We start from the raw sequence: 21,822 nt of genomic DNA on the forward strand, positions 1-21,822 counted from the left end.
TCAGCCAATAACTACGTGGAATTGGTGTATACATACTCCAGCTCCTTCTCTCCTCAGGCAGGACAATGCCGAGGTGTGCATTCTACTCTGTCTCCCAGAACTCCCCATGGGGTTATGGTCCAGGGGCTCACCATGGTACCTCTGTTGATAACACACCCTTGAGCACATGGCTGCCTTCCCTTCCCCAGCTCACATCCCTCCCCATTGGTATTTCCTGGGGCCACTCTTAAATAAATTTTCACTCAAATTCTTATCTTGGCTTTGCTTCTAGGAGAACCTAAACTTCTGGGAATATATCCTATAAATTATTCTTACACATATGCAAAAATGATATATATTCAGTTTATTAATTCACCATTATTTGTAATTGTGAGAGGTTGGAAATAATATATCAAAAGGAGACTGGTTAAATGCATTATAATCCACCCACATAATGGAATACTATGCAGCTGTATAAAAGAATGAAAAAGTATTTTAAGTCTTGATATGTAACAATGTCTGGGCTATATTAATGGAAAAGCAAGATGCAGAACAGTATAAATGACATATGCTACCGTTTGTGTAAAAAAGCTTGTGTGTGTGTGTGTGTGTGTGACCCAAAAACACATAATCTTGACTGTCCTTTAGGAGGGACTTGAATGGCCGGGGGGACCAGGATGGAAGGGAGACTTTTCACCACACACCCCTGCACATCTTTGATTTTTGTACTGTGATAGTTTTATCCATTCAAAAAATAAGAGTAACATTAAAATAATAAATAAATGGATAAAGGGAGGTGCATCATTGCTCATTGGACGTATTTAGCTCTAGTGTGGAATGAGTTGGACAGGCCCCTCTTGGCTGACCAGATCCTGGTTCCAACACGGATTCTCCATGTGGTCTCAGTCCCAGCTGCACAGGCTGCTGCAGGTCTGCGTGCTCACTCACAATAGGAGGTCTCACTTCCTCCAGCAGGGAGAGGATCTGTTGCATCTCCCTTTCTGTTCACCCACAAGAGCTGCCATCACCTCTGTCCCAGAGGAAGGCCCAACGGCACCTTCACCCACACACAAAGAAGCCCAAGCAATTCCCTTCTGCCTGAGAGGTTGTGCTGAATGCACCTGTCCCCATGCAAGAGACATCTGAGTCACACATACAACTCACACAAACACTCATGCACACACTTGCACACACACACGAATGGAAACCCAAGCAGGTCTTTCCTGAGTGAGACATCACCGCCCCCCTCTCCTAATGGATGTGTCTGTCCAGCAGTCTGGGGACCTGCTGTTGGTCTAACCAAAGTCTTGCCTGCTGCAGGAGAGGCCACTCAGTGGGGAAGGAGCCGTTACTGGGATGACGAAGCTTCACTCATCATGTCCTTGTACTGCCGTTTGAAGAAGCCAAGCTGTAGGGGCAGAGACAGAGGAGTAAGGGCCACCGAAGCTGGTGGGTGGGGGGGTGGTATGCAGACCAGGAGCGGAGGCAGAGGGACCAAGAGGTGCAAAGAGTAATGTGGCAGAGTGTAGAAGAGACCTGGGAAAAGTGGGGCATGGAGGGAGATGGCATCAATATTGGGATGGAAAAAAAGGGAGGAAAAAAATATGAGAAGAAGAAGAAGAACTACTCCTTATATGGTGGTCACTCTGTACCAGGGACCATTCTAAGTGCTCTATATATATTAACCCAATTACCCTCACAAAATAGTTACAGTCATGCATCGCTTAACGACGGGGATACATTCTGACAAATGCATCGTTGGGCGATTTCATTGTGTGAACACCACAGAGTGTGCTTACACAAACCTAGATGGTATAGCCTACTACACACCTAGGCTATATGGTACCAATCTTATGCGACCACCATCGTATATGTGGCCCATCACTGACCAAAACATTGTGTGGGGCACATGACTGTATTTATATTTTCATTTTACGGCTGAAGAAATTGAAGCTCTGCGACTCGCCCAAGGTCACACAGCTGGCAGCACTGCTGGGAGTCAAACCCAGTAATGAGCAGCGGAGTGAGAAGCAGTGCGGGGGGATGGGGGCGGGCAGGAGGAAGGCCACAGGGAGTACCTTGTACAATCCGGCAGTGATGAGGGCCAGGAGCACCAGCCCCCCGACCGAGCTGCCCACGATAAGCGGTAGAGGGTCATGCACTTCATACGGCTCCACTTTCGTCTCCGTCTGGCGTGGGGGCGAGGGGCGTCAGGGGACATAGACTTTGGATTTCTGGGGGTTCCCCAGTCAGACCTTGTGCACTCCCTGAACCCAATGACTAATCCCTCCCTATGTCCCTAACCTCAGCCCTCACCCCTCCTCCACACCCCTCTCTCTCTAACTCTTTGCCCAGAGATCTCCACAAGCCCAGCCTCCCCTCCTCCCTCCAATAGTCCCTCTGTGTCTGAGACAAATACCTGAGCCCTCACAAATTCCTCCTGTCCTGGAAGCAGGGCAAATATCAAATCATTAAACAAGATCTCCACTGTGCTCACAACCTGAAGGTAGTTATGCGAAGTCTGTGGGAGAGAGAGGATGGGAGCTGGACCCGTGGGCCCTCGGAAGTATCATGTCTGTGTCTGGCTGAGCTTAGGACCCCATGTACCTTGATATACCAGTCAAACGAGAGGTTGCCTTTGATGGCGATGTTGAATTCTTGCTGGATGCCAAAGGACGGGATGTCACACTGGATTCTCTGGCAGACAGCAATGGAGCAGTTCTGGGGAAGGGAGGAGAGGAGAGAGATGACTAAGAAAGCTGGATGCAGAAAACACCTCGTGTACTCAGCCCACTTGGTTGAAAGACAGTATTGGGCACCAATAAGGGGACAGCACTGAGTCTTCATGTGGCCCGGAGGCTAGGGTTAGGCTTATTCTCACCAGCACTGGGGTCTTCTTAAGCTCTGCCAGGAAGTCAGAGACAGGAGGTTCCCTCACCTCGGTGTGGCACGTACTGGAAAAGTTCTGAGGAAAGAGTTTCATGGTGAGAAGAGAGAGAAATGAGGGTTCCTGGGTCCACCCTCAAGGAGGGCAAGATGGCCTAGGTCCAGGAGAGGTCAGATATGGCTCCAAAATCCAGCAGAGGAAACAGAGATTTTAGGAAAGCCAGGGCTGTGGAAGGAGGAGTGGGGCCCACTCCTCAGGCCCAGCTTGGCTTACCTGAGGGAAGGTAAGCTGGGGGTGGTCCCACACGGCCACCTGGTTCAGCTGGATGGGGACCCAGATGACCACACTGATGGGGGGGCTCCTCTGCCCCAAGTTTTTGAACTGCACAGTGGAGGGAGGGAGGGCGGCTATCAGGGCTCTGGCCTTTCTGCTCCCACCAGCAACTAGAGTCAGCCTGCCCACTCACAACAGCCCAGTACCACTGAGAAGGCCTCACAGACCCAAGCATCCCCCTCTTGATGTTTTGTGGGAGGCAGTAGAGTGTAGCAGTTAAACACACATTCAAGAGCCAGACAGGCCCATCCTAAGTAGTGGCTCCTCCACTTAGTAGCGTTGAGACTGTGGGCATGTTCTGCTAACCTCTCCAAACCCGTTTCTTCATCTGAAAACTGGGGGTAAAGATAGTGCCTCCATCACAGAGTCATTATGAAGGTAATATGAGTTAATTATGTACATGTGTGTACACACATACATATGTATGTGCGTGCTTGCTGTATAGGCAGTGAGAGCAAGCTTGGAACAGAGCCTGGCACATAGGAGGCACCTGATGCATGTTTCCCGTCATTATTTCTGCTTTCCCATCCCCTGGATATCGCCCCCCACCCGCCCCGTCCACCTTCTCAGCTCCCCACCTGATACTCATGGTTTATAATGCGGCTGATGTCCTCTGAGGCTGTGAAGTTGAGATATTTGGTAGAGACCTCACGGCTGATGAGAGAAAGAAGAAGGGGCAGGAGGTGACAGGACGTCAGGGGTGTCCTGGGAGGGGGTCTTGGGCTAAGCGTGTAAGGGGTGAATGGGCACATAGAGTAATGCAGCCCTGAGAAGGTGCAAGTGGGAGAGGGGCCACGTGTGTCAGATACACCGTGTGCATTTGGGCCACACACACACACGCACATATCCTCAGACACACACGCAGGCACACATGTGCACAGACGCACACACACAGGCACACAACGGGCCATGTCCAACCCAGTGGTGAAGGCAGAGCTAAAGCCCTGGAAACCAGCACCTGGTGACCACCATGGAGACAGCGTATTTCACAGGCAGCTCCAGCTGGAATTCAGTTTTGTTGGTCCTGGGCATGTTGTTCTCACTGAAGGGAAACAGAGAGCTAGGGCCAGCTCTTCAGAACCGAGAATCAGACTTTCCTTCTCCCTCTCCCTCACCCCCCACCTCCAACCAAACGCCAAGCCCTGTCCTGTCTGCACCCTAAACACCACTGGTCTCTCCCTCCTCCCCTACCAGCCCAGGCCCATCCCTACTCACCTGGATGTCTGCAGCACTTCTCTCCGGTCCCTGAATTCAAAACTACTCCCACCCCAATCCCCAATCCTCCTGGAGAGTGATCTTTCTAGCATGTCAGTGTGATCACTCCCAGATTAAACTGGAAATTTCCTGATAGCACCCATCAGTCATTTGATGACACAGCCCATATCTAACCAGCTCCCTAAATCCTGTAACATGTGCTTAGACCACAGTGAAACATAGCCTTGATATTCCAGTCTCCAGGCTTTGCTTGGTACACACTTACTTCTTTCTGTCCTCATGCCCACCCTCAATTCAAGCCTTTGCTTGGCTAACTCACAGCCTAAATACATCTTCTTCAGGAATCTTCTCTGAACACCAAGCTCCCAAGAACACTGGACGTAGCTAATTTCTGACTCTATTGTAGTCGCCAGCTTTCCCATCTGTCTTTGCCACTAAATTATAACCTCTGTGAGGGCAGGAACCACAGCTGTCTTGTCCATCGCTGTCCCCCAGCACTGAGCACAATGCCTCGCACATGGTGCGTGCTCAGTCAGTGTTTGTTGAATGAATGAGCTGAAGGGACAACCAGTGGGGAGAGGGCAATAGTCCACCCAGGGCAGGGGGTTGGGGCCTCAAAGGGGAGGATGCCTGTGGGAGGCCAGGCACAGCGCACCTGGTCACACTGGCCTTGAGGAGTAGTCTGTTTCCAAGAGATGCAGTAGAGTTCACATCAAATGTGATATTAAAGGTGACCTGGAGAGGGAGAAAGGACAAGAACAGGAGAGAAGAAACCACCAAAATGTCCATCAACTGAAGAATGGATATTAAAATGCTGAGCACCATACAACAGAATATCATTCAGGACTAAAAAGGAATGAAGTACTAACACATGCTGCAGCATGGACGATCCTTGAAACCATTGTGCTAAGTGAAAGAGTCACAAAGGACCACATACTGTATGATTCCATTTATATGAAATGTCCAGAATGGGCGAATATAGAGACTGAAAGTTGTTACCTAGGGCTGGGAGAGATGGGAGGACTGGGGCTGATGGCTAAGGGGAGCAGGGTCTTTTCTTGGGGTAATAAATTGTTCCAAAATTGATCGTGGTGATGGATGCACAACCCTGTGAACATACTAAAAGCCATTCAATTGTACACTTTCAATGCGTGAATTGTGTGGTACCTGAATTATATCTCAACAACGTTTTTCAAAGGAACCTTTACTTTGAAAAAAGAGGAAGAGAAGAATTCAGGAGAAGACAAAGGAGAGGAGGCGAGGAGGAGCAGCAGCCTGACCTCAGAGTTGTCTGGGATGATGGGGTGGTTTATGTTGCAGCTGCAGTTCTTCAAGGCCCCAGGCTCTTCGGTGGAGGTAGAGTCACAGTTCAGGCACGAGGATCGCTGTGAGAGCTGGTTGTGGAAAAGAAGGGAGGCAGAGGTGGTGATGTCAACACCAGCCATGGGGACGGGGAAAGTAAAGTCAAACAGAGCCTGAGAAGCATCTGGCTACCTGGATCCCTGACATCTTCCGATAGGACAAGCCAGACGGGTAGAAGAAGGTGACCTGAGTCCTGTAGGAGTCCTCACCCTGGTTTTTCACAGTCACTGTCACATTGAATTCCCGGGGACCACCCACCACCAGGGTGTTCAGGCTGTAGGGGGAACAAGACAGGTCATGAGGCGCTGAGGGCTCAGGTGGGAAGGAGGCGTGGACACCTAGACAGAGAAGACAATGGATGGGACAGCTACACAAACACCTCTGAAGCAGCCGTTCTGTGCCGGCTCCCTTGAGGGCCAGGAGAAGAACAGAGCACCGGGTCGTGGTGTGGGTTTGGAGGTAGCAAGGAGAAAAGAAACTCACCTCACAAAACTGAAGGTGATGCTGAGGTCATCCTGGCAGATCGTGTCATTGCCACAATGCTTCTCAAAGGGAAGCTGCAAAAAATAGAATATGATAAAATGAAAGGAAAGGAAATGCGAAGTGAAACAAAATAAAATATTGAAATAAAATTATGTGAAAGGAAATAAAATGAGCTTCAACAATCTTGACCTCTGGTCCCTTCCACACCCCTGCAGGACCCCAACTCCAGGACTCACCGAGGCTGTGAAGAATCTCTGAGCGTCCACAGCCAGCACTGGCCGGAGGTTCCCAAAAGAGGACAAGGGCTTCCCCACCAGAGAGAAGTTCAGGCGCAGGACGATGGGGGTCACTGGATCCTCTACACAATTCTGAGAGATAGTGGGGATTTGGGGGTCTGCCCTCCTCAGCTTCCCAAGCTTACCCCATGCTTGAAAGACCCAGGAGTGTGGTCACTGTCTGCTCACCTCTATCTGTAGCTTCAGAGTCTCACATTTCTTATTCAGCCCCAAGGTCTGTATCTGTCTGCGTGTGCTGTTCTTTGTTTCATCAAAGACGGCCCGGCGTTTTTGGCGACTTGGGTCCAGAGCCAGGTCATATGTGACGATGCCCTGGATCTCTCCTGAAGTGGTAGGGCAGCATGGTGGTGAGGAGCCCCGCTTTGGAGTCAGACAGACAGGGGTTTGAGGCCCAGCTCCTCTGCTCCCCAGCCGTATAACTTTGGGCACATTATCTGACCTCTTTGAGTCTCAGTTGCTTGTTTTTAAATTGAAGATAATAATTGTACCTTCCCAGTGGTGAAAATGAAATGAAATAGTGCCTATAAAGCATTTAGCACAGTGCCTGCCACATAGTAAGTGCTCAAGAACTAAATCGTAGCTATTCTGTTACCTACTAGAAAATTAAGTATATTTTTCCAGCTGCTTTTAGCTGTTTTCTCTCTGTGTCTGGTCTGCAGCAGCTTGTACCTTGGTACGGTGCAAAGTATACTGTTGTGTACATTGGTGTAATGTGCTGTGGTATGGTTTCCTTTATATTTATCCTGCTTTGATTTGGTGAAAAATCTTGATGTCTTTCATCAGTTTTGGAAAATTCTTTACCACTATTTATTTAACTGTTGCTTCTTTCTAATTCTCTCTCTCTTCCTTTTGGAATTCCAATTACGTGTTTATAGCTCTTTCACTATATCCCATATGTTTCTTATGATTTTTTTCTGTATCTTTCATCCTTTTTTCTCTCTGTGAGTTAATATGGATACTTTCAATTGACTTACTTTCCAGTTCACTAATTCTCTGTTCTGCTTCTAATCTGCTATTAAATCTATTTATTGAATTCTTAATTTCATTCAGTGTATTTTTCAGTGCTAGAGTTTCCATTTGACTCTGTTTTGTGAATTCTGGGTCTTTTCTGAAGTTCTCCATCATTTCCTCTTTTTTCTTAAAGATATTAATTATAGTTCTTTTTAAAATTCCTATCTGATAACTCTAATTTCTGAATCACCTGTGGGTCTATTTCTATTGTCTGTTGTTTCTTGGTTGCTGGTTCAATGGACATTGTCCCAGAGGAAAGACCAAAGTGTTTACCAAAACTCCTCTCAAATCTCTGTTTTCCCAGCACTGGGAAGTTACTGAATTTCTGCTCAACTCTCATTCTCCAGTTGCTGTCTTCTACTGAGTTTCTTGGAGTTTTGATCTGGATATGCATCACTTAGGAGTCAGTCAATGACTTGAGAGGAATTTCTATGTAGATTTTGGGGCACCTTCTCTGCAATTCTCTACTCTCCAAGACTTTGCTTTCAATTTCTAGCCATGCTGGCTGCCCCAAACTCTGCTGTCTCCTCAGCCCAGTGAGATTACTGCTAGAAACCTAATTTTCCCCCTCACCCTGTTTCTCTCTAGTTCCACCACTACTATTCCCACACCCCAACCACAACGCCACTCTTTGAGAATAGAGACAAGAGAGGAAGTCAGGCTAGTTGTAATAAAATGCACATATGAATGCTTCGTGAATTTGTGTTTAGTTTCATCAATTCAACCACCCCTTTAAATGAGTTATCTCTCAGTTTAAAAAAATCCTGGTTAGTTCACAGGTGTGGAGCCCTTGGTTCTCTGGAGAACTGAGAAAGTAAGGGAGTGCCACATGCTCACTTACTCGGTGGGCTCTGCTGGGCCTCCCCACCCAGCAGGGGAATCTCCTGCTCACTTCAGCCACACTTGGAGAAGGCTGTCAGAGCTTGTGAGAACTTTGCTCTGGACTGCCAGAAGGCTGGGAAGACTGCGCTGGGCCACCCATCAACATCCCCAGTCATTTACTCTCTTGAGACTTACCCACCAAGCCTCACCTTCTCTCAGCCGGTCCCGTGTGCTCTTGTGCACACGGAGGCAGACTCTGACCTCCCCAGCAGTCTGATTTCTCACCACCTGATCACGACATTCAAACACATTACTTGCCACTTCCGTAGGTGTGAACTCCATGGTCGCCTCGACTGTGAGCACTGGCTGGGACCTATAGGGACACCAGAGAGCCATCAGGGGCCTTCAGATGGCAAAGCCACTCCTAAAAGGGAAGATATCTGGTGTGCTCCAAAAGAAGTTCTCACCTGAGCAGCAGCACACGCCCCTGGGCCCCTACAGCCAGGTCCACCAGTCCATCCATTGTGAGGTCCTGGCCCCCACTCAATGACTGACCAAAATACTGGAGCTTAGGGACGAGCTGGGAGCCTGCAATCCGCTGAGGGTAGAAAAGAGGAGGGGAGAAAGGGAGTGGAAAAGAATAGGGAAGTGTGTAACTCAGTCACCCAGGGTGACCCAAGGAGAGGTTCTCTGGGCTCCACTCAAGTCTCATCTCCCACAGCTTCCCACAGAATTAGGGTAAATGTTCAGCTTTAGACCACGGCCTTGAGATGAGACTCAAAGTTTCCATTCATTACCTGGGTTTTCCAGGGAAAACAAAAAGTTTTACACACGGAAGAAGTGACACAGTGTACTATTTGTCTCTGCTGAATCTCATTTACATGATCAGGATAATGCAAACACTAAATATTGATCTAACCAAAATTGTCATGTAAATATGAGGAGTGGGGGGTGAGGTATGTGAATACGTGGCAACAGGGATCTGAGAGAGAACTCAGTCCTCACCTCCCATGGTGGGAAGTCAACACTAAAACAAAAATCAAGAAGCAGCAAAATAATCACGTCGTTGGGAAGTATGGAGAATCATTGAAAGAGCTGAAAGTGTATTCCTCAAGAGAAGGGAGAATGAAGAGGAAATCCAGTGTGGTATGGAAATTGTTGTTTTTCCTGACAAGCCTTTAAGAACTATTTTGACTCTTTAATCTATGTGCAAGAGTAACACTGAAAGAATAACAGCCAAATAATAAATTAAAGAGAAATTTTAAAAGTGATTTTGTCATGTACTTAACGCTACTGAAGTATACACTTAAAATTGGCTAAGATGGTAAATTTCATGTCATGTATATTTTACCACAATTTTGTGTGTGTGTGTGTGAGGAAGATCAGCCCTGAGCTAACATCCATGCTAATCCTCCTCTTTTTGCTGAGGAAGACCGGCTCTGAGCTAACATCTATTGCCAATTGTCCTCCTTTTTTTTTCCCCAAAGCCCCAGTAGATAGTTGTATGTCATTGTTGGACATCCTTCTAGTTGCTGTATGTGGGACGCCGCCTCAGCATTGCCGGAGAAGCGGTGTGTCAGTGCGCCCCCGGGATCCGAACCCAGGCCCCCAGTAGCGGAGCGCACGCACTTAACCGCTAAGCCACAGGGCTGGCCTTACCACAATTTTTTTAAGTGATATTGTCAACTGAAAGGAAGGATGAGGAAGCATGGGGCACTGGAAATGTGCTATATCTTAATCTAGGCGGTGTTTACTCAGGTTCACAGATATGTCAAACTTAATCACTTAAGATTTGTGTGTTTAGTGCATGTACATTATATCTCAATTTTTTTTTCTTTTTTATTGTTGTCATAATAGTTTATAACATTGTGAAATTTCAGTTGTACATTATTATTTGTCAGTCACCGTATAAATGCCTCCCTTCACCTCTTGTGCCCACCTCCCAACCCCCTTCCCCCTGGTAACCACCCAACTGTTCTGTCTGTGTGATAGTTTATCTTCCACATATGAGTGAAATCATGTGGTGTTTGTCTTTCTCTGTCTGGCTTATTTCACTTAACATAATACCCTCCAATACCTCACATTTTTTTGAGAAAAATGTATTGTATTCTGTTGGGCGGAAGTTTTGTTTTGAAATTAGGTAGGATGTGGTAGCTGGGAGATCCACAGTTTGTTTGCTTGTCCAAACACTGTCACCCCGAGCCCCATCATAGGAAAAAACAAGCAAAAATTGCAAACAGTAGAACAATAGGATAGCATGATCCTTTTTGCATTTGTTTTTAATTCCAAAGTCTGTGGGGGTGTGTGTGTGTGTGTGTGTGTGTGTGTGTGTGTGTGTGGACACCCTCAGTAGAGTGACCAACCATACGGATTTCCTGGGATGCAACTTTCAGCGCTAAAATCAGGGCAGATCTGGGCAAACCAGGAATATTGGTCACTCTACCAAGACTGAGATTTGGAAGAAAGAAAAGCCTAGATCCCAACACTTCCAGTTTGTCATTTACCACCTCTGAGCCTGTATATCCTCAGCTGTAAAGTGGGGGTGATGATGCCCCCATGTACCCCCTATAGGTGTGGTAAGAATTAATCTAGAATTGAGGATTCTTTGAGGTTTCTGTGAAGTGTGTGCAATTCTTTTTGAAGGTTCTAAAAAGGAGTACTGGGAAAATTGATCTGGCGGCTGTAGGAACCTTGAATTAGAAGGCAAAGATCAGTAAAGAGGCCACTGTTGTGATGGGGACAGTGACCAGGCCTCACCTGGCTGTGGGAGGGGCTGATGCCACGTCGTGAGGTTCCGTGAAATAGATAGATGGCACCCTGGTTCTCCTGCTCTCCCGGGGCCCCAATGGCCACATCCGTCAGCTTGTCCCCATTCACATCCCCCAGCACTGTCAGGGCTGCCCCAAAGCGGCCCCAGGGGTGGCCCTGCTCCCCACGGAGAACAGCCTCACACTGCCACTTACCCCTCTGCAGAACAAAAACAGTGTGAGGCCCCAACTCAGGCAAACCCTCCACCCCACACCCAGGCCCCACCCAGCCCAGGTCTCATCAGCCACTCACCCCCCGGGGCAAGGGGCACACAGACACTTGGCCCCCCCGGGTTTGCTCATAGAAATGGGGAGCCCCAATGAGGACCAGGTCGGAGCTGCCATCTCTGTCCACATCCACAGAGCACAGGGAGGCCCCGAAGTAGGAGCCGATCTGAAAGAGATGAGACCAAGATCACACACATCTTCCCACTTAACGCAGAGTGTAGGGGTTTTCTTCTTATGAAGAAAAACCATGCCTGCTGGGGAAAGCCCTCTGAAGTGGGTGCGATACTCTATATGATTCATGATAAATTCTCATTTGAATGTGCCGCCAGCTAGAGGACCATATTATAGAGTTGATGGGCAGTGGGTGAGGATTTACCCCCAAACGGTGCTCCAGGGAGATGACTGAGACAGTGAAGAAGTTGGATTGGAAAATACAGACAGAAAAGCCTAGAAGAGCAGACAGGATACACTTTCAATATATTGGAAGTCTTTAGAGGGGTACAAAATCAAAGCTGACAGTCTGACTAATAAGGAATTAACTAGCTTGGATTAAAAATAATGATTGCTACAGAAATTTTTTTGTGTTATACTGAGAAAAAATGTCTACGTTTTAAAAGGATTTTTAAAGTATGTTCAACGTCAATATGTAGAATTCATCCACAGGATTCATCCATTTAATCATCCACTTATTCATTTATTCATTCGTTCAACAAACAAGGGCTTGCTATTCGCCGAGCAGGAGGCTGGGTAGTAGAGACATAGTGCCTTCCCGGGCTCTCAGCGTAGCAGGGTGGAGCGGAGGGGAATAGCAACAGATAAACAGGGAGATGTACGAAGCAGTCTCAAACTGGGGCAAGTTCTAGGAAGAAAAAGCGCAGGGGGCATCAAGACATGACTCACTGCAATCTGATTTCTGCCCCACACACCAGTGAGGGAGGCCTCACTGACAGCCCAATGAAGGCATTTAAGCTTCATCCTAAAGTCAACGGGATTTTTTTGTTTTTAGGTCAAGTTTATTGGGGTATAATTTACACACAATAAATTTCAGCCTTTTTAGTGTACAGTTTCATGAGTTTTGATAAACACGTGAGCTCATGTAACCACCACCACAACCATAATATCGAACACCCAAATTATCCCCTCCTGCCCCACTGTAGTCAACCTCTCCCCTCAATCACCAGCACCTGACAACCACTGATCTGTTTTCTATCCCTATAGTTTTGCCTTTTCCAGAATGTTACATAAATGGACTTATATAGTATGTAGCCTTTCAGATACCTAGAATAACAAATTTAAGATTCACCCATTTTGTTGCACGTATCAGTTATCCACTCCTTTTATTTCTGATTAGTCTTCCATTGTATGGATATACCACAGTTTGTTTATCCATTCCCCAATTGAGGGACATTGGGTTGTTTCCAGCTTTGGGCAATTATGATTAGAGCCATTAGAAACATTCACATACAAGTTTTCATGCAAACACCTGTTTTCATTTCTCCTAGGTAAATACCCAGGAGTGGGATTGCTGGTATGGTAACTGCATGTTAAACTTTTAAGATATTGACAAACCTTTCCAAAGTAGGCATGCCACTTTCCATTCCTACAGCAATGAATGCGAGTTTTAGCTGCTACCCCCCTTGCCAGTTCTTGATATTGTCAGTTTATTTCTTGTTTATGTTAACCATCCTAATAGGTGTGTAGTACTATCTCATCGTGGTTTTAATTTGCATTTCCCTAATGATTAACATGGAACATGTTTTCCTGTGCTTATTTGCCATCCACAGATCTTCTTTGGTGAAGTGTCTGTTCAAATATTTTGCTTATTTTTTAATCAGATTGTTTGATTTCTTATTGTTGAGTTTTGAGAGTCCTTTATATATTTTGGATATATGTCCTTAGTCAGACATGTAACTAAAAAAGAAGGAAAAATGCAAATATTTTCTCCCACTCTGCAACTCATCTTTTCATTCTCTTGATAGTGTCTTTCACAGACCAAAACTTTCCATTTTGATGAAGTCTTATTTATAAATTTTTCCTTTATAGACCATGGTACAAAATATGGGTAGAGATATTTGTTTTGTTTTGTTTACCATGGATGTCCAATTGTTCCAGCACCATTGAACTTTCTATTGAATTGTCTTCATGACTTTAGTGAAGATCAATTGACTATGTGTCAGTCCATCTCAGGCCTATTCTGTTCCACTGATCTTCATGTCTATCCTTTTGCCAACGCCTTACTGTCCTGATTACTGTAACTTTATAGTAAGTCTGGAAATCAGGCAGTGTATGAATCCTCCACTAAATACCTAATGGTATTTATCTAAGTTGTTTTTCAAAACTGTTTTGGTTATTCTACTTTCTTTGACTTTCCATATAAATTTTAGAATCAATTTGTCAATTCTACAAAATAAACTTCTAGGATTTTGATTGGGATTGTGTTGAATTTATAGATCAGCTTGGGGAGAACTGACATCTTAACAATATTGAGTCTTCCAGTCCATGAACACAGTATACCTCTCCATTTATTTAGGTCTTTGATTTCTCTCATTAATGTTTTGTAGTTTTCAGCATACAAATAATGTACACATTTTGTTAGATTTATACCTAAGTATTTCATAGTCTTTGGTGCTATTGTAAATGGCACTTTTTTTTTTCATTTTAATTTCCAAATGTTCATTGCTAGTATAGAAATACAACTGATTTTTATCCTGAGGATGTAATTTATACAGTTGATCTTGTATCCTGAGACTTTACTGAAATAACATACTAGTTATAGTAGCTTTTTTGTAGAATCTTTGGGATTTTCCATGCAAACAATCATGTCCTCTGCAAATAGAGACAGTTTTATTTTTTTCTTTCCACTCTGTCAGCTCTTTTTCTTTTCCTTGCCTTATTGCACTTGTTACATCTTCCAGTATGATGTTGAATAGGAATGGTGCAAGTGGATATTCTTGCCTTGTTTCCAATTATAGGAGAAAAGCATTCTCTTTTACTTTTAAGTATTATGCTAGCTGTAGATTTTTTTGTAAATGCTCTTTCTCAGGTTGAGGAAGTTCCCTTTAGTTTCTAGTTTGCTGAGAACTAAACATTATGAAAGGACTTGTATTTTGTCAAATTCTTTTTCTGTATCTATTAAGATTATTATGGTTTTTCTTCTCTAGTCTGCTATTATGATGAATTACATTAATTGCTTTTTTCAGAATAGCTTTTTAAAATTGAGATAAAATTTACATAACATAAAATTCACCATTTTAAGGTACAAAATTTAGTGGTTTTTAGTATATCCACAATGCTGTGTAACCATCACCACTAATTCCAGAATATTTCCATCACCTCAGAAAGAAACTCCGTTATCTATTAGCAGTCACTCTCAATTTCCTCCCTCCCTCTATCCCCTGACAACCATTAATCTACTTTCTGATCTATGGATTTGTCTAATCTAGACATTTCAGATAAATGGAATCAAACAATACATGGCCTTTCGTGACTGGCTATTTTCACTTAGCATAAAGTTTTCAAGGTTTATCTATGTTGTAGCATATATCAATACTTCATTCTTTTTATGGCTAAATAGTATTCAATTGTATGGATATGCCACATGTTGTTTATCTATTCATAAGTTGAAGAACATTAGGTTCCTTCTACCTTTTGACTATTATGAATAATGCTGCTACGAACATTCATGTATAAGTTTTTGTTTGAAAACTTATTTTCATTTTGGGGGAGGGTATACACCTAGGAGTGGAATTTTTGGATCATATGGTAAACCAATATTTAACTTTTCAAGGAACTGCCAAACTGTGTTCCAAAAAAAGCTGTATTGTTTTACATTCCCACCAGCAAAGTGGGTTGCAATGTATGAGGGTTCCAATTTCTCCACAACCTCGCCAACATTTGTTATTTTTCATTTTTTTTACACAGCCGTGCTAGTGATATCTCTATTGTGGTTTTGATTTGCATTTTCCTAATGACTAATAATGTTGAATATCTTTTCATGTACCTATTGGCCATTTGTATATCTTTTCTGGAGAAATGTCTATTCAAATCCTTTGTCCATTTTTAAATTAGGTTATTTATCTTTTTATTGTTGAGTTGTAAGGGTTCTTTATATATTCTAAATACTAGACCTTTATCAGATATATAATTTGTAAATAATTTCTCCCATTCTTTTCATTTTCTTGATAGTACCTTTTGATACTCAAAAGTTTTTAATTTGATGAAGTCAACTTTATCTATTTTTTTCTTTACGTGCCTGTCCTTGCAGTGTCATATCTAAGAAATCGTTACCAAATCTATGGTTACAAAAATTCACCTATGATTCCTTCTAAGAGGTTTATAGTTTTAGTTCTTACATTTTGGTCTTCGATACACTTTGAGTTAATTTTTGTATATCATGAGGTAGGGGTCCAAATTTGTTCTTTTGCATGTGGATACCCAGTTGTCCCAGTATCATTTGTTGAAAAGAGTATTTTTCCCCATTGAATGAACATGGTACCCTTGTCGAAAATCAATTGACCATAGATGTATGGGTTTATTTCTAGGCTGTTGGTTCTATTTCATTGACCTATCCTCAAGCTGGTACTACACTGTCTTAATTACTGTAGCTTTGTAGTAAGTTTTGAAATTAGGAAGTGTGAGTCCTCCAACTTCATTCTTTTTCAGGGCTATTCTGGATCCCTTGCATTTCCATATGAACCTTAGAATCAGCTTGTCTACTTTTGTAACATCGTTGAAAAAGCTCTGCATTCCTGGGATAAACCACACTTGGTCATGATGTATTATCCTTTTTACAGATTTCTGGATTCAATTTTCTAATATTTTGTTGAGCATTTTTAAGTCTTTATTGGATACTGGTCTATAGTCAACAAACGGTCTTAAACTGAAGACTGATACAATTTCTCATCTAGAAAGTTTACCCCCCATCTACGGATTAGAGGGAGGTAAGAGTGGACTTTGGGAGACCAATAAAGAGGCTACTGCTGGACTCACAAGAAAGATGATGATGGTCTGGACTAGGCTGAGGGCAGTAGAAAAGGAAGGAGTGGATAGATTTGAAATGTATCTGTTTCCTACCCTTCTACCCAGTGTTTTCTCCCACCGCTCCCCCCACCTCCATACACACACACCCTGAACTCTGTCTCATGCTTGCTCCTTCCTCTGGCCCTTTTCTTTCCCCACTCTTCACTTCTCTAATTCTTCCACCTTCACTGTCACTTCCTCTGGGAAGCCTTCCCTAATGAGCTTCTGTGGGTGTCCCTCCCACTTGCTCTCACAACACCTACACTGTCCCCGTTCAAGTATTTAAGTATTTATTGTAATTTGCATGTGTAATACCTGTGTGTGGTGGGGAGTTGACCAGCCAGTCTTCCCCATGTGATCCTGGACCACACATTCAAACAGAGAAGTAGCATCACATTCACACTTGACTTCTTGGAATTCTCCTAAACAATCTCCCTCATCTCACGCCTTATATGTGCCAGGCCCTGATGCCATCAATGGTCAATATGTGTTGGTAAAACCTATGAAAAGACCATATGAAGAATTTGACTATTGGCAAAGAATTATGACAAGCTGTTCAGGTATCAGAGCAAAGTGGGTTTCATCCACATATGGTACATTAATTGCAGGCCAAAGAGAACCATTGATGACAATTAAAGGAATACACATAAAACTACAGGCACAATATCACAGGTGCAGTCCTGTTTCAGGAATTTGCAAAGATGACTTTGACTAGAGTTTTCCCTCACACACCACATAAGATGCCCCACACAAGACGCAATCATATTGCTTTTGCAGAGGTAATATTCAAAATATAGAACTACTGGGACTGCTCAAGCACTGACCAGGCACTTAGCTGGAGCAAGGTCCTAGAGGTCTCCTAAGGTGCCCTGCCTGACCTGATAGTTGCTGGATCATGGGAAAGTTCAAAGGGTACTGGGGAAGGGGCCAGAGTGCATGTTGGTGGTAGAGAGAAGGCATCTCAGGGAAGCAGCCATTCATCAACAGATATGGAATTATTTCAATATTTTAATATCTAATATGGCTATACTGGTTATATACTGGTCAAATACCAGCTCTGGGCACAGGCAGATAGAGAGCTCTGTACTGGTCAAGTGTTGTCAATTATTGTTGTTAGAAAAGTGAGGATGCAGTGTTCTCAAATGCAAAGCTGATCCCATGACTCTCCATTTCAAAGCCCTCTGAAGGCTCTTTTACAGAACTCTGCTAAGCGTGGCACCTAGTGATGCTCACTGTGGAATCTCTCAGCCCCCAGGGTGCCTCTGTTTGCACATTCATGCTCCACATGCTCTGCACTCACCTGGCTGCCCTTGATGCGACTGTTGGTCTGCCAGGCACCAGCATTCTGTTTGAACATCACCACCAGGCCAGTGTGCTGATGTCGAGGCGCCCCCATAACAAAGCTTTGCACTGGGCTCCGCAAGATGACTTCGACAGCATAACCTGAAGATGGTGATCTAAGAGGAGAAGTGCTTTCCCTCACAGACCCTGCCCCCTCTAGCAGGCCTATCCCTTGAGTAGGGGCAATGGGGCAGCCCCATGCTTGGTAGGTTGGGGTAACTGGGCCCTGCACTACATTTTTCTTTGTTAACATAAGTAAAATGAAATTTTGAAATTTCTGTCTTTAACACTATCTCAAGGGCCTGTGAAGGATCCAATAACATCTACACTAGTTGAGTTATGCCAGATCCAGGCCCCATCTTAGAGTAACCCCGCCCTCTCCACTTACCCAAGTAAGCATCATTCATGTCCGAATCTACCCTGGTTGTGTTGATGAAGGTGAATTTATCCTTTGATGTACGCAGAAAGGCTCCACCAGCCCAGTCAAAGCTCCCCACAGCGCCCAGCAAAGGACCACTCTGGGGAAGAGGACAGAACAGGATTGAGAAATCTACAGCTTCAATGCAATCCCTATCAAAATTCCAATGCTATTTTTCACAAGAATAGAACAAACAATCCTAAAATTTGTATGGCACCACAAAGGACCCTGATTAGCCAAAGCAATCTTAAGAAAGAAGAACAAAGATGGAGGCATCATGCTTCCTAATTTTAAACTATATTACGGGGGCCGCCCCGTGGTGTAGCGGTTAAGTGCTCACGCTCCGCTGTTGGCGGCCTGGGTTCAGATCCCGGGTGCGCACTGATGCACCGCTTGTCAGGGCATGCTGTGGCAGCATCCCATATAAAGTGGACAAAGATGGGCACCGATGTTAGCTCAGGGCCAATCTTCCTCAGCAAAAAGAGGAGGACTGGCATGGATGTTAGCTCAGGGATGAACTTCTCACAAAAAAAAAATTAAAATTAAATAAATATAATTAAAAAATAATAATAAAAATAAACTATATTACAAAGTTATACTAAACAAAACAATATGGTACTGGCATAAAAATAAACACATAAATCAATGTGTTTGGTTAGCAAGCCCAGAAATAAACCCACACATATATGATCAATAAATTTATTACAAAAGAGCCAAGAATATACAATGGAGAAAAGATTGTCTCTTCAATAAATGGTGTTGGGAAAACTGGACAGCCATATGCAAAAAAATGAAACTGGACCACTGTCTTACACCACTCACAAAAATCAATTCAAAATGGATTAAAGGCTTGAACATAAGAGCTGAAACCATAAAACTTCAAGAAGAAAACATAGGTGGTAAGTTCCTTGACATTGGTCTTGGCAAAGATTTTTTTGGATTTGACAACAAAAGCAAAACTAAGCTAAAAAGCTTCTGCATAGCCAAAGAAACTATCAACAAAACAAAAAGGCAACCTATGGAATGGGAGAAAATATTTGCAAATCACGTATCTGATAAGGGGTTAATATCCAAAATATAGAGAGAGAGAAGTCAAGATGGCGGCGTAGGCAGACTCTGAACTCACCTCCTCCCGTGGACACAGCCAATTTACAACTACTCGTGGAAAAATTACCCCGAGACAGAACTGAAAACTGGATAGGAGGAACTCCTGCAACAACGGACAATCCTAATTGAGGTGGAAGAGACAGAAACTCCCTTCTGGAGAGGAAAAATGCCACCTTCACAAGCCGCCAGCATCATGGCCGCCTGGGAGCAGCCCACAGGTACGCAGCCCTCCCTGGAGGAGCGGGGCCCCAGCCGGGGAGCACCCCAGCTGTGGGCATTTTGTGGACCCAGCACAATCCAGACGAGTGGCATAATATCTGACTTTGCCCGCAACTAAAACATTGGGGAGTACTCCCAGAAAAGCTGGTTCACAAAGAAATTAAAACCGGCTCTTAAAGGGCCCACACGCAAACTCACCCGTTTCAGAAAGCAACCTAAAATCAGTGCACAGTGCTTTGGTGAAAAGAGACTCACCTAATAGGCCCTGAGTGAATTTCGGTGAGAAGTGAGACCTCTCCAGGGACTGGGACATTGGTGGCGGCCATTGTTGTGGCCTGGTGTGGGCGTGCTGACACAGATGCCATTGGAGTTCTCCCTGAGGCCTGCTAGCCCAGGGTCTGCTCCACCCACTAAAGCACCGATTTAATCCAGCTCAGCCAGGGCAGGCAGCTCACCCTAGAGACTGGCCCCACCCAACGACAAGCCCTCAGGCAACTTGTGGGCCTGCATAGATTGGTGACTGGATTCTCTGCAGCCTGGCAACTGAGCTGACTTCAGTGGGGCAGGGCGGGCACAAGGAGCAGGTGGAGAGTGTGGGGCGGTGGTGGAGTGTGTGGGGATCCTGCCGTGGAGAGACTGGGTCTGCTTCGGGAGGTCGGGGTGCACACACAGGGCAGGACTGTGTTGATTGTGTGTGTGGACCTGTGGGCGGCAGGGCTTGTCAGCTGCAGAAGACTTGTGCTTCTCAAAGACCCACATAGGGGGTTTGCCCCACCTTCCACAGCTTGAAACAATTGGGTGTTCCCATGCCTGAGGCCAGCCCCACCCAGCTGCAATCCTCAGAGAGCTGACAAGAGACCTAAAGGCTGGATGCGTATAGCAATTGTAAGGCCCTGAGCCTAACAACCTGCCACGCTGGGGGCCTACTCACTTAAAAGAAATACTGCAACACAAATGTGGTATTAGAACTTGCAGCCAACTGTGCTGGGGCTCCCCACACCTGATAAAGAGACTGAAGGGCCCACAACAACTACAAGCAGCTGAGCATTACAACAGCTGGCCAGGAGCATAATTCGGCCTCCCTGGGCGCCTACAGGGAGAGCAAACAGGCCACAACAAAAGGACACACATAGCCCACATAGGGGTCACCCCTGGAACATTGAGAACTGAGGGAAGCACACTGCAGGACTCCTAAGGCATCACTTACTTAAGGTCACCTATCCAAGAGCAGGAGACGTAGCTGACCTACCTAATATGTAGTCACAAGCACAGGGAAAGAGGCAAAATGAGGAGGCAAAGGAATACATTCCAAGTAAGGGAACAGGACAAAACCCCAGAAAAGGAACTAAGTGAAACAGAAATGAGCAACCTACCCGACAGAGAGTTCAAACAAAGAGTGTTAAGGATGCTCACTGATCTGGGGAGAAGAATAGATGAACTCAGCGAGAATGTCAACAAAGAAATGGAAGATATAAAAAAGAACCAATCAGAAATGAAGACTACAATACTGGAAATGAAAAATTCACTAGAGGGACTCAAAAGCAGAGTAGAGGATACAGAAGAATGGATCTGTGAGCTGGACAAAAGACTATAAGACATTACCCAAGCTGAACAGGTAAAAGAGAAAAGAATTAAAAAGAGTGAGGACAGTCTAAGGGACCTCTGGGACAACATCAAGGGCACTAACATCCATGTTATAGGTGTCCCGGAAGGAGAAGAGCAAGACAAAGGGGCAGAGAATCTATTTTAAGAAATAATAGATGAAAACTTTCCTAACCTAAGGAAGGAAACAGACATCCAGGTACAGGAAGCACAGAGAGCCCCAAACAAGATAAACCCAAAGAGGCCCACATCAAGACACATCATAATCAAAATGTCCAGAATTAAAGATAAAGAGAGAATCCTAAAAGCCGCAAGAGAAAGTCAAGTTACATACAAAGGAAACCCCATAAGGCTATCAGCTGACTTCTCAGCAGAAACCTTACAGGCTAGAAGAGAGTGGCATGATATATTTAAAGTGCTAAAAGGAAAAACTTACAGCCAAGAATACTCTACCCAGCAAGGTTATCATTCAAAATGGAAGGAGAGATCAAAAATTTCCCAGACAAGCACAAATTAAAGGAGTTTGTCACCAAGAAACCAGTGCTACAAGAAATGTTAAAGGGACTGATTTAAGGGGAAAACAGAAGACCACAAATAGGAAAAATTATCTATTTCCATGATAAGAAGGTAATGGATACAAATGCACAAAAAAGAGGTTAGATATGATATCAAAAACATAAAAGGAGGGAGGAG

General features: G+C 44.6%; 1 protein-coding gene across 3 annotated transcripts in view; it reads right to left on the reverse strand.

Annotated features, from left to right (window-relative positions):
- Nucleotides 1-328: 328 nt before the first annotated feature.
- ITGAM (integrin subunit alpha M) overlaps nucleotides 329-21,822 on the reverse strand; it is a 46,740-nt gene continuing 25,246 nt past the window's right edge. For all 3 annotated transcript variants that reach the window (XM_058569540.1, XM_058569541.1, XM_058569542.1), the window contains exons 11-30: nucleotides 18,172-18,301; nucleotides 17,743-17,885; nucleotides 11,449-11,589; nucleotides 11,146-11,355; nucleotides 8,856-8,986; nucleotides 8,598-8,761; nucleotides 6,724-6,878; nucleotides 6,496-6,627; nucleotides 6,260-6,333; nucleotides 5,909-6,050; nucleotides 5,695-5,808; nucleotides 5,070-5,149; nucleotides 4,158-4,241; nucleotides 3,778-3,853; nucleotides 3,140-3,247; nucleotides 2,861-2,944; nucleotides 2,587-2,700; nucleotides 2,399-2,500; nucleotides 2,058-2,168; nucleotides 329-1,387 (exon numbers count right to left, since the gene is read on the reverse strand). In XM_058569540.1, coding sequence (XP_058425523.1) covers nucleotides 1,328-1,387; nucleotides 2,058-2,168; nucleotides 2,399-2,500; nucleotides 2,587-2,700; nucleotides 2,861-2,944; nucleotides 3,140-3,247; nucleotides 3,778-3,853; nucleotides 4,158-4,241; nucleotides 5,070-5,149; nucleotides 5,695-5,808; nucleotides 5,909-6,050; nucleotides 6,260-6,333; nucleotides 6,496-6,627; nucleotides 6,724-6,878; nucleotides 8,598-8,761; nucleotides 8,856-8,986; nucleotides 11,146-11,355; nucleotides 11,449-11,589; nucleotides 17,743-17,885; nucleotides 18,172-18,301 — 2,355 coding nt within the window. In that variant the 3' untranslated portion in view covers nucleotides 329-1,327. The remainder of the gene's footprint in view (nucleotides 1,388-2,057; nucleotides 2,169-2,398; nucleotides 2,501-2,586; nucleotides 2,701-2,860; nucleotides 2,945-3,139; nucleotides 3,248-3,777; nucleotides 3,854-4,157; nucleotides 4,242-5,069; nucleotides 5,150-5,694; nucleotides 5,809-5,908; nucleotides 6,051-6,259; nucleotides 6,334-6,495; nucleotides 6,628-6,723; nucleotides 6,879-8,597; nucleotides 8,762-8,855; nucleotides 8,987-11,145; nucleotides 11,356-11,448; nucleotides 11,590-17,742; nucleotides 17,886-18,171; nucleotides 18,302-21,822) is intronic.

The sequence above is a fragment of the Diceros bicornis genome, chromosome 26 (assembly GCF_020826845.1).
Source record: "Diceros bicornis minor isolate mBicDic1 chromosome 26, mDicBic1.mat.cur, whole genome shotgun sequence".
Lineage (NCBI taxonomy): Eukaryota > Metazoa > Chordata > Mammalia > Perissodactyla > Rhinocerotidae > Diceros > Diceros bicornis.